This window comes from Phoenix dactylifera, chromosome 16, assembly GCF_051530095.1.
Source record: "Phoenix dactylifera cultivar Ajwa chromosome 16, Ajwa_hap1_PhDact_Kaust_v1.1, whole genome shotgun sequence".
In the NCBI taxonomy this organism is placed as follows: domain Eukaryota; kingdom Viridiplantae; phylum Streptophyta; class Magnoliopsida; order Arecales; family Arecaceae; genus Phoenix; species Phoenix dactylifera.
In genome coordinates, this window is record NC_143205.1 from 19,739,763 (window position 1) to 19,752,506 (window position 12,744).

At 37.7% G+C, this 12,744-nt stretch overlaps 1 protein-coding gene across 1 annotated transcript; it reads right to left on the reverse strand.

Moving 5' to 3' along the window:
• Positions 1-463: 463 nt before the first annotated feature.
• LOC103716770 (plastid division protein CDP1, chloroplastic-like) lies at positions 464-11,773 on the reverse strand. Its single transcript, XM_088712841.2, has 13 exons — positions 11,184-11,773; positions 9,564-9,677; positions 9,329-9,466; positions 6,727-6,831; positions 6,490-6,612; positions 6,043-6,411; positions 5,870-5,965; positions 5,673-5,798; positions 2,643-2,708; positions 1,768-2,559; positions 1,488-1,678; positions 1,316-1,397; positions 464-1,206 (listed from the first exon to the last, which is right to left on the reverse strand). Exons 1-13 carry the CDS (start codon positions 11,460-11,462, stop codon positions 1,189-1,191), a joined length of 2,499 nt encoding a protein of 832 aa, XP_088568967.1. The 5' UTR covers positions 11,463-11,773; the 3' UTR covers positions 464-1,188.
• Positions 11,774-12,744: the final 971 nt, after the last annotated feature.

Below are 12,744 nucleotides of genomic sequence, written 5' to 3' on the forward strand. Positions count from 1 at the left end.
TATAAGAAAATTTTCCCTTTCTCGATTTATGTTGAAAGGCCACACCCTAGAAGGGGCCCGAGCATAAACATGCCAAAACATTCATAAGGTGAGGAAGCACCATGCACGGCCACAGCGAATCACCACAAAGAAAGCCAGACTGCACCCGCTAACAATCCAAGGTTCCATACAATGAATGCCAAATATCTATATACCCTCACGGTATAAAAGCATTCAAACTGATATGATCAAAATCTGATAGTAATCACCAAAACAATCATCTTCCTGATATGCAGTTCTCATTGTAACCAAAAATTGAAGGCAAAAAAAAAATAAATCTCTCCTTTATATGCTGCTTTTCTTTACATCATCATTCTCCTTTTCTTCATTTGAAAATGAGAAGACGGTATATGCAAATCTACCATTTCTTGTTGCTTTTGTTTTTGGAAGTGTAGCAATGAAGAAAACACCGGATTCTGTTGAAGAATCTGAAAAGGATATGAGACTTACTTTAACTCAAACAAGAATGTACATATATTCTCCAGAATAAGATGCATCAAGAACTGTTTCTAATAACTACAGGTTACAACTTGCAGCTATCAACAGATACACCATATGAATCCTACACAAGGATTCTGTATATTTTTTCATTTGCCTCACATTTCTCCCAAGGTATCAGGAAACTTTGGAGCTGGAAGACGGTAGAAAATTAATATGCGGCAGGTGAATAGGATTTTATGAAGCAAACTTGGGTAAACCACTGAGATTAGCTCAAAAGGAACAAAGAATGGGTCAGATCAAGAGAATGGTCAGTCCATCAATCAATACAACAACTGAGCGAAAGAAATAACACACCCTGGTCATGTGTTTTAGACACTGCTATCCACAGAACAGAAAGAATTCAGGAACATCATGGTTACTTTAGATTCGCTGATCTGAGCCATACCGACAGCTTCAAAACCATTAAATCTTGCAGATGCTACATTTCATCATTTTTAGGAACCATACCAGCAGCTTCTTAACCATTCAATAACACAGCTAGTTGATCAGCAAAGACCAAACCATTAAATCTTGCAGATGCTACATTTCATCATTTTTAGGAACCATACCAGCAGCTTCTTAACCATTCAATAGCACAGCTAGTTGATCAGCAAAGACCAATGGTAGGCCTGAAATCACCAGAAAACACTACGCCACAAGTTCAATTCTTTAGTCCTTTTCAGACAGCTGAGACAACAGGACACATTCTTCATTTATTATCCTGAATCCAATTGAAAGGGAGATTTTTGGCGGATGGAAACATGTAACCTACTAATTTTTGATGAGGAAATCATACTTGATTTTGGATACCACCTCGACAGAATCTCCATGAACCATCATCATCTTGCCTCTTCAAAATATACTTTACTTTGTATGTACTGCAAGAATACAATCACCAAATAAAATTGAAAACCCAAGTTACTTTATACCAAGCATGAGACTGACACAAATATATTGAAAGGAATTACCTGTAATAACTTGGTTTTTTCAGCTGAGACTCATCAACAAGCTCAGCAGCTTCTTCTAGCACAGCCTCAATTTCAGCAATCTCACTACCAACTCCATCTGATATTATCTCAGCCCTTAGGATAGACAGATGTAGTAAAACAAATCTCCAAAAACAGGACCTAGCTTTTGCTGAATGGGCTAAATCTTGCCACTGTCCATCAAAAGAGGAACAATGAAGGATGCAAAAGAACAAGAAGTTACAATAAACCAGACAAAAAACAAATATAAACATGCATTCACCTTTGAAAGCATAGACTCAGCAAGAATCTCTGAGAGTGCTTGTATTTGATAGCTTGGACCCAATGCGACTGCTTTGATGTCTTGCCATTGCTTCACCAGGGCTTCGGCTTCTTCTGCAGTCATCTGTTCCGTTTGTAGCATATTACCAGCAAGAGCAGGTAGAGGTGAGAGATCATCAGTGGGCCATGAATTTTGCGAAGTTCCTGCATCTGTTTGATGCTTAAGGTGTCTCCTGAATGGCATCAACAGGTTCCTAAGCTGGCCCCAAATATTTCCATCAATAAAGCCAGAAGCACTTTCTAAGCCTGAATGTTGACTCGTGGTCCAGGCAAGGGTTTCTTTGCTCATTGGGTGAGCAGAGTGCCATTTGTGTGAAAACCTAGCGTGAATAAATTGCATATTTAAGAGCTTAAAGGCACCGAGTAGAAAACAACACGCAAGAGTAGTACATGCAACTTTCCCTGCTATGTCTCCTGCCAAATACCAGTCTTTCGAACTTTCTGTATGATTTATTCCAAGGTTTCTCTTCAGCTGAAAACATGGGCCACTAGTGCTACCAGGAGCCTTAACTAAAGCTGTTTGGCTCTGAAGGTCCGCCGGTGCAAGTTGCTTGACAGCTTCACCCAGATGTCTAGTTGAATTAATATGTGCCTTTTGCTCTGCAGATGCTCCACGGTCAGGAAAAAGAACAAAGGATGGTGGTCGACAACTAGTAGAAGGGACCCTTTTCATGTTTCCAATTTTTTGCTTGCCAACTCTTAGAATCTGCTTTGGGCCCCCAAAAAAATTGGCCTAAGATCAATAAATAAGATTTAGAACATTCCCAATCCAAAGAGCCATACTTTGTTACATTATCCATCCAGTACAGTACTAACCAATAATGGAGAGCAATCTCGTGTATCAGGAAACAGACAAAGAACAGCATCCTTCAGCCACGTTTCCTGGTAAATTTCAGCAGGTCGTCTGGCATAAGACAATTTCAATCTTAAGGGAAGTTCTCTGATCAGTAATAGCTTATGTTCACAACAAGAATCTAGGTTATCCACCTGCTCAAATTGCACCTTTTGTCTTGGACAGCAATGAAGGTAAACTTAGGTTTTCTATAACTTCCCAGTGTGATGAGTTCATAGTCAAAATGAAACTGTGTAGCAATTGCTGAATTGCAATGATGAAAATCACAATTTGTGATGAAATGAGAGAGTTTTTCTTTTGTTTTTTTAATTTTTGAAGGTATTGCTGCAACCACTAAAGTTTAGAATTGACATCAGATTATTTGTTTATCCTTTATTAAAAAGGAAACTTAACAACAAGCAGACTTACATAAAACATATTATGACAATTTACAACCAGTAAGAAAACAACAATGAAGTAAGCAGCACCAAGAAAAGAGAATAACTACCCAAGAACAACTTTGCAAAACAGAATTGTAAAGTCAGTCATGGTTCATCAATTAAAATATGATAATTTTGTTTTGGTATGTAATTACTCACTAAAAAAAACATATTTCATGTAAGATAAAGGGCGTCTAGAGGGATAATTTCTTGAACACAAAGACAATAGACAATCTGTATTTCCTAACCACATCGCTTACAAGTTTCTCACATCTCAGAAAAGGTGAATGGAGGCAGGTGAGGGAGAAATAGCAGGGGCAACAAAGGAGAATGCATTTATGACATGTGACTGAGCACCTAAGAAGTTATTATACCATGTATATCATTTTATAATTGCATATGTGCAAATTTGTCTGTCCGACTGTCCAGTAAACATTCAATTTATTGTAAGTAAGTATGTATGTATGTACATATGTGTGCATGCATATATGTATGGTGGGTTCAGTCATAAAATATTACCTTAATGAAATGCATGTGACATTCAATTTATTATTGCTTAAATCATATTATATGACTCGTGGATCTTTCAATACAAAATGAACAACTTAATGTGCCCTCTATGCTATTAATCTTAGGAGCGAAATATAGTTTCGTGCTCAAAGAAGTAATTGTCTTCTAAAAATGTAAAATTGTGTATTAGTGTTCTCACAGCATATTTGCATACACATTCTACCAGATCTTCAAAACTAAACGGCACATATGCGTTTGTAAGCATTCAAAATATTGGGAACTCAGAGGATTGTAGCTGAAGTGTTGAATGAGCATCCCAAGCCAAGGGATGAGAGTCATTTCATCACTTGAGCCACTACTGAAAGCATTCAAAATAATCAGTTGGTATATGAATAATCAGTAGGTATACATATTTGAGCATTCAAAGTATCGGGCATGGAAAGCGGGATTGTAGCTGAAAGCATTGAATTAGCATCTCAAGCTGAGGGATAAGAGTGTCATTTCACTATTCGAGCCATTAGTGAAAGCCCTTACAGTTGTTGACGGTTCTAATAGAACTCAAGAAATTGGCACATGCCAACTGAAAGTCAACAATATGAAATATGTTGCGAGAGTTGTAACCAGAAATTTTTTGAAGCATTAGATCAGACATCTGACAGAAACATATGAAAAACTTTTTGAAGCATTAGATTTTTCGAACAAAAGTGCGGTATTTGCAACTATGGGTACTTATATGTGAATCAAAGCTCAGGCACAGAGTGCTCTTCTTAGCTTGTGTATTCTTACTTTTTTATGACTGGATGTTGGATATCTTTTATTCCAAAATTGAGAGGTGAAAACTACAATTTGTCTTGAAGGATGCCCACCCCCTCCCTTACTGCACATACTACAACAATAACATTATGCTAATGACCATTTCATGTCAACAACATGCCCCACTTAGTTCGGGCAATTTACCAAGCCTACTTAGCAGCTTTCTTTTCTATTCTCTATTGATAGGAACTCAACAATTCTTTGATGGCAGGGTTTTTTTGAAGTCAAATTCCAGTACAATCTCCTCAATCATCTCTGAAGGTATCTTACGCTGACATGAAACACATAGACAGACTGGAGAAGACAGAATTGACAAGGATTAGCCTTACTTACAATATTCTTCCTTCGCAACTCTCTCTCTCTCTCTCTCTCTCTCTCTCTCTCTCTCTCTCTCTCTCTCTCGCTGTGAAATAGGATCTCAAATTGACTGAGAAGACAAAGACCCAAGTGTTCTATAAATATATCACCAGAATCAGGAAATCAGTTTCTAAAACAAAAGGACGTAGATGAATTTTAGCAATCTAAGTGGAATAGACATAAATGATACAGTATACGGCTTTATAGAGGCCATGTACCAGAAGCAGCACCGCCTAAATAAATTGATATTCCACTTAAAGGGAAAAAGGGACTAAGATCACCAGCATGGAAAGCTGTCTCAATGAATGTAATGTAGTGAATGCAAGGTTTTTAAGTGAACTTATACTATATTTTTATTGACATGAGAAAACAAGCTGAAAGACTATATATATCTGTATTTCTTTATTAGTTACTCCCATTATCTCTTCTATTTTTCGGTGCCCGGGATCAACTATTTTCACTTTCAAAATTCATTCTATGAAGACATGAGCATAGTCATTCTAATACCTCTACACTTTCCCTTGTAATCAAAAAGAAAATAGCTGTTTAATGCATAAATTTCAATATCACTTGAGAGAAAAGAGTCCACAATCTCCTCGGATCGATTGACACTTGAGTCTAATAAATCGACACCTTCAACATTTGTTTGTATTTTTAGACAAAAAGAGGACAAAAAGAAGGGAAAAGGAGGGGGGGGGGGGAGGGGGGGGGGGGCAGAAACATGCTGAACCGTCAAGAACGCCAATCAGCACTCAGATCTTCAATGGCTAACACTTTGATGGAAAATATAGAAAGAAAACATAACAAATTGTCAGAATAAACCAGCTGCAAGACTAATCCAAAGGCTTCCTAACCTGTTCCTACCAAAAAGAAATAATGTGCAACATGACATACCAACGACTGGTTAACAGTGCCCTTGATTTTGTCTTGTCTTATTGTAGATGGATCAAAAGTCTGTAAAGTAGAATTTCCATTAACTTCAAGCTGGCGAAGTTTTCCAACAGCTGCTGTCGCATCACCCTGAGCACCAATAGTTAGTTTTGTACATATCTAAATGCAATATAATACAAATGCCCCTCAAAAAAATTTACCTGCCCAAGAAGAAATGAGCAGAAGGCTTCCTCAAATTTTAAATCCACACCGTCTGATGCAATCAAGCACTCACAGATGATTTTTGCTTTAGTGATCTACATCACAGATTACCAAGAGTTAGACCATTGCATTGAGACCTATAAAATTATTGTCTTAGCTAAGAAAAGGATACCATATCAATTTGTCTTGTTGAAAATCCGAGAGCAATATGAGCTATCGTCGCCATATAAAAACAATTAAAATCAATTACAGCTCTCTGATTCTGTGATTCTAGAGATTTCTTGTTCTTGCGAGTAAGAGCCAAGATGTCCCAAGAAAGAAGATCTACTATTTCAGTAGCCATTAGCTTATTCATTGCCTGGCTCAAGAAACAAGACCAGTCTTGAACTCTACATGAAGATTCCACATCAAGACCCTGTCTAAGCAATTCACGCAAGGCTGCAATTGCTCCTCTCCTACGTTCAGCATTATCCGGAGTGCAAGGCATGCCTAATATCTCCGATGTGCAAGCAGGTGCAAGCTCCTCTAAGGATTCTTCTATCTAGAAGCATACCCAACAAATCCAGTTATTTCATAAAGGAACATGTGATGAATGGAAATGGACATGTAAGGTGTTTGCCTGTGATAGCAGTGGCATTTTTCCTAGAGAAATTTTGCTCCTCAATAGGTATTGAGCACGAGCAAGAGCTTCAAATCCTTCAGATACATTGTTTTTCTCAAAACCAGTCTTTGCAATTGAGCACTTCATCAAAAAAATATACCAACATTGGGAAAAAAATTTGAAAGAGAGATGATAAATATTAATACAATTAAAAAGCAATGCTTAAAATAAATTAAAAAAAAAACTTATCAATACTTCAGCTAGTGCCATGGAGACAAGCAAATCATGAACATATGGTTTAGCATCTGGAAGTTGCAGAGCTGCTCGGCCAATATCCAATACCAGTTTTTCCTGTCCCACCTGTATTAAATAATTAGTCCTCTGTCACCTCTAATTTGTTTAAACTATAACACATAAATACCTTAGTGTAGCAAATTAGTATCAGAATTTGGCAACTGAATTTTGACACAGGATGATAGATATATTCCATGCATATCGATCAGTATACATATCCTGCCTCACAGGGTGCCTTTCTTGAATAAGAATCAATGCATATAGCAACATCCACATAGGACCTTTCTATATTCTAATATTCCAAGCAAAATTGGCATATAATTAAATGAATTGTCATTACGATGAAGAAATGCTTCAAGTGTGCAAACCTTCTTAGAGATTCAGAACATATATATTCAAGCTTTGAATCATATAACAGGGCACCAACATCGCTACACATAGGTGTAATTGTGTCGATAACCATGTTAGTACATCTTGAACTGCCTTTTTTAAGAATTGGAGGTCCCGAGCTTCAAGTGTGAAAACCTTCTTAGAGGTTCAGAACATATATATTCGAGCTTTGAATCATATAACAAGGCACAAACATCGCTACATATAGGTGTAATTGTGTTGATAACCATGTTAGTACATCTTGAACTGTCTTTTTTAAGAATTGGAGGTCCCAAGCCAGGATAACTATGAGGAAGTATTTGTTACTGCTTGATCTGTTTCAGCTGGCCAAAAGCATGTGAAAACTCTATGCATTCCCATGGAATACAATAAAAATGGATTAGAAAACCAAGATCTCTAAATTAGGAGGGCTGGTAAATTCAAATAAGTGGATCACAAATTAGATGTCTTAAGAATATTAACCTTATAATTGTGACAGCTCTCTCAATTCAGATGACAGATTTCCTTCCTCACTGCTAAGTTGGAGTTTACAACATGGGCAAAGTTGTAGCAAATTTGACCAACCAAGCTAGAAGCTCAACCTAAATTTTGCTAAAGCTTAAACCAGAAAGTTGGTACTAATTAATAATTCGACTTTCTGACTGAATGGAGAGGAATTATTGAGGATATGCCATAAGCTTCTCTATTACAGCTGTAAGATGGCTTTTCAATTATATATTTTTCTTATACAAAATTCTAGAAATCAAAGTTTGAACAAACCAAGGCAATAAACAATGTTACAAAACCATCGCAAGCAAATGGGAACCAAGGGGCCGCCTAGTGCCTCCGCATCAAGCAGTTGCATTGGTAGGTGTTTAAACCTAAAAAGACAGATACGACACAATAAATGAAACATAACTTATCATATAAAATACAGTACATCATTGGGAACTACTAACTTGCAACAGTAATACTAATTTATAAATCAATCTAAATCTTCATACTCAAACATGATGCACAATGTTAAGGGGGCAACCCAGGCAGCTCCATCTATGCAGCCCACCTAGGCAGCCATCAGTGTTCTAAGAAGCAACTATGGTATTCGAGCTGCATATGCGAGTGCATATATGGTTGCTCTTTATTAACAATTTTAAAATAAATATAATATTAAGTATTATAACAACAACAATAATAATTTTTAAATGGATAATAGCAATATTAATAACAAAAATAACAAACAATTGGTGCTCCTTACTTAATATCTAACATCCAATAGCAATAACAATAGCAGAATCAACATTTTATCACTACTAATACTCATATCAGGCCCACCTAAAATCCATATCAAACCTAATCAGGAGCTTCAACCTGCTTCACCTACATAGGTCCACAAAAGAGTAGGTTGTATATATAGTCCCGGAATGTTTAATTGGCTCACATATGCAGTCATATGATACTAAGCATGCTACATATACAGCCGTTCAATCCTAAGTTGGCCAACCTTTTGGTCCATATGTGGTATGACAACATATAATACTGCATACAGACCAAGCTCCGCAATCTCGATATCGGGTACCATATTGGTACCTTATCAGTACGGTACATTTTTGTACCGAAATAACTCTCTGACCATCTTCTCAATTTTTACCTTGGTACAAACCGGTACGCACCTTGGAGCAATCGATACGGAACGATATGGGGCTTGTACCGACTTAAAGGTAAGCTTTGTATTGGTTTTCTTCCGGAATGGTACAGTACGCCCCATATCGAGCGGTACAGGATGGTACGACAGACCATGATATAGACAATGTGGTGTCGTCAAAGAACAACATAAATATATGCAGGCATATATGCGGCAATATGCAATGCATTTCAAAACATTGGCAGCTATGTTTTGAAACATTGCCAATATGGTGGATCTTACCTCAGCTACTATTTTTAACACTAGTTCAACATAGTATTGTTTAGCTGATCAACTTATTAAATGATTGTGAGAAAAATTATACGCCTTTTCTCGATGAATGCATCAGCACGTTAGCATGAAAAAGGAGCATTAAGATCATTAAATCAGTATCTTAGGGAAAATAAAAGTTCATAACTATTCAGATCTACAGATGTTTGCCTTCTTCTTTAACCATATTGCACGATGATTTAAATAAAACAATCTGCATACAACAAATTTTGGCAAGAATACCTCCTGTAGAAGGCAAAGGGCACCGGGCAGCCAATTCCAAGGAATATGAAGAATAGATTTTGGTGGAACCTTTTCCTTTATATTGCCAGCATAGTCTGGCTCAAAAAGAAGTTTATCCCTCACATCCATCAAGAGATCCTGCGAATCAGCAATGAAAAACATCAGGTCTGATGTTTTCGAATTTTCCTATAAAGGAGAACGTATAACATAGAAATATTAATACATAGTCAAATACCTGCCGGGAAATAATGACATCTGCTGTGTATCCATCTTCGATCTCTGAATTCTTCAGCTCCATTGCTGCTCTCACAATCTCATCCTTTTCAGCTTGCTCAGGTACGCCAAGAACCTGCAAAATCATTTGGAAGGCTGCCATCATGATAATGAAGATAATGTGTTAAAGATATTATGATTCAGTATAGATCATACCACAGGTCACTGTGCACCATCTTCTTGGGATGGCCACAAATAAATTTAGCAAAAGGACCAGTAAAAATAGTGTACTAAATAAGTACATGGGTTTAGTTGCTCATGTTAAAAAAGAATATTAGGGTTCTAGGGCTGAGTTTATTAAGAGTAATCTCCTTCCTTTGATAGCATACTCATATTCACAAATTATGCACTAGGTAAGCTTTTTTGATTGCTTGACAGATGAATTAGCAGTGTTGCATCCACAAGCAGTATTTTCTAGGATTTATAACCGATGTTATCTAGTTACTAGTATTCAGCATGTGTTTTGCACATGTTTTTTGTTAAAAAAGGGATGCTGTGGGAGCTTGCTGGGAAAAAGCAACAGGAACATGGGGAGGATAGTTATTGCGGGATTTCTCAAAATGACGTGGGCCTGCAAGACTTTCTTTTCCTTAGGTAATTTTCATCTAGGATTCTAGAGGCTTTACTATTGGAGTCCACCTTTCCATGGCCAACTCCAGGAGTTTCCATTGCATATAGTAGATAGATTTGTTAGTTGTAAGCTAATCATATATAGAAATAGAAATTATTTTACTTTTTTTCCTGAAAATTTAGATGGGATGGCCTGAACCAAGTGGGTTGGTTACAGCATTTTCTTCCACTGATCATAAGTAACCAATCTAGAACCTATGTACCAACCACCTGTAAGTCTCTCCTGTAACCAATCTCACAACATCTAACATCACGAAGGCAACACTTATCTCTTTAACACATACCTCACCTTTATTTGTCTAAAACACATAACTTCAGCTCACTTCTCAAACAGCTCTCCCGTTTAAGAACTAATAACATAATTGTTCCCCAAATTCCAAACTTATCACCTCCCTTATTATTCGTAGTCTTGTACATTTTCTTTGTTAATTGCAATTTTATTGCATGGTTCTATTTGCAGAAATGAGACTAAGAAAGCAGACGAGAAGGAATCAGAATAATCTCACGAACTGCAGTATCAGAATTCCAGGGTCCACTCATTTAATAGAGTCTCTGAGGAGATGCAACTCTAATGGGATTTCTTACTCTAAGACATCACAAATCAAATTAAGAGTGCAAGGAAATACATCAGAAAGTTTGTATGGTCTTAAATGGTAACTAATAATGCCTCCTCTTGGCAATGAAGCACCCATAAGGAGCTTCATGGGGAATCAACCATAGCAGAAGATTTCAACCAACTAGTAAATCATAAAGTGAAATGGTGATTACGGGACCTGAGCTGCTTTTGGACGCACATATTCGGATCAAGCAAATCAAAAGGCATTCAAAAACTCATTTCGAATTCAATTACACAATACCATAATTCTTCACATCCCCCCCCCCCCAAAAAAAAGGAAAGAAATCATTACATGCAATGGGATAATATTCCAAGTAAATATACTACCGTCCTCACCTGATAACAAGTGACGGGAATCTCAACTCCCGATCGAACCTGGCCATTCGCCACGGCCGGCCCCTCCATCACCTTCACCCTCGCCTTCCCGGAGTCCTCCCTCCGGAAGGTACGGGATCTAGCCTCCAGAGCAACCTCGTTGTGAACTCCGCCGTTCCCCTTACAAGCAAGCGAGGCCACGCCGCGCGAAGCCAAAGCCCTGCGCCTCTCATTCAGACCGCCATTTCCGAGGCCAGGGCCCGATGGGGGCAACCCGAGCACCAGATAAGCCAACGTCATGCCCAGAACGAAAGCCTAATCACCTCTCGTTCCCCCACTCCTTTCCCATTTCCATGGAAACCAACGATCGAGTGGAGGGGAATGATTACAAATCCATGGCGATGGTTAGGGTTTCTTTTCTTCCATTGTCGGCCCAAATTTTGGAGATAAGAGATGACGCAAAGGGGGAGGAAAAAAAAAGGCCACGGCGTACCGAAAGACGAGAAAAAGAAGACGACCGGAAGCCTTCCCGCCGAAGCTTCGATGCGTTGAAGAGGAGGAGGAGGGGAGAGCGAAGGGTGCAACGTAAAAAAGGACAGCTAGGGGAAAGTAAAAGCGGATTGCTTTCCTTTTCTTAATTTGTTTATTTGCTTTTTAATTTTTCATAAGAACACACTGATCAGACGGTCCAAAATCCTTTGATCGGGGAAGGTTCAACAGAACAGAGTGAACAGAGTTTGGTTATACCAACTCGCAAAAAAATCAACAGTGCTGAATGGTAATCGTGGGGGCAAAAAAAAAAGAAGAAAAAATCAACATAAAATTAAATTTTCCTTATAGATAAAATAAATATATATTTTGAATCCTCCCTTTAAAGCAATATGAGGTCTCTACGTTAGTATATTACCGTAGAAATTAAGACAAGAAGGAAAGCTATAATTTCAAGATAAAAATGGCAGGGGGAGCAGCCCTTGCAACCTGATATGATGGAATTGCTGCTTTACAACATAATCAGACCATTAATCGCATAAATCAGATAAATCTCACCAATCTTTTAATGCCAGTGGCATGCCAAATTACCAAAGCATCTTTTAGCCAACAGGACTCAGCTGTGCAGTATTTCTCATCTCGAAATGTTAGTTTTTTTCTAGATATTATAGCTGATGAATGAAGGCTAAAGTATCAAAATGCCAGATTATACAGTAAACTGAATCTAATTATTTCTTCACAGGTTGGTTTATTATTATCAGATCGAACTCAAGTAAGTAAGAAAGCAAAAATGATATTATTGACTTTAGGCTGATAATATAAATTCGCATCAGACCAGACATAAGTGTTTTTTGGGTTTTGATGACTGATACTTTGAAGAGAACAATTTAAATACGAATCAATATCTGAGCCACAAATAATAGAAGACCAATCTCTCACAGTAAAGCAAATTTGCTGAGATGTAGAAGAGTGTGCAAACATCTCAACATGTCAATTGTCTGAGGCTCAAGGTTTGGCAAAAACTATCTTTATCATACTAAGATTCACTGCCTCTGTACCAGTGCGGGGTGCCACACTAACAGTATGTCAGAAT

Coding starts and splice junctions, on each gene's coding strand:
- LOC103716770 (XM_088712841.2), bottom strand. CDS start 11,462: ATGACGTTGGCTTATCTGGTGCTCGGGTTGCCCCCATCGGGCCCTGGC. Junction 5,966..6,042: donor CAACAAGACAAATTGATATG/GTATCCTTTTCT, acceptor TCTGTGATGTAG/ATCACTAAAGCAAAAATCAT. Junction 2,709..5,672: donor GCACTGTTAACCAGTCGTTG/GTATGTCATGTT, acceptor GAAATTTACCAG/GAAACGTGGCTGAAGGATGC.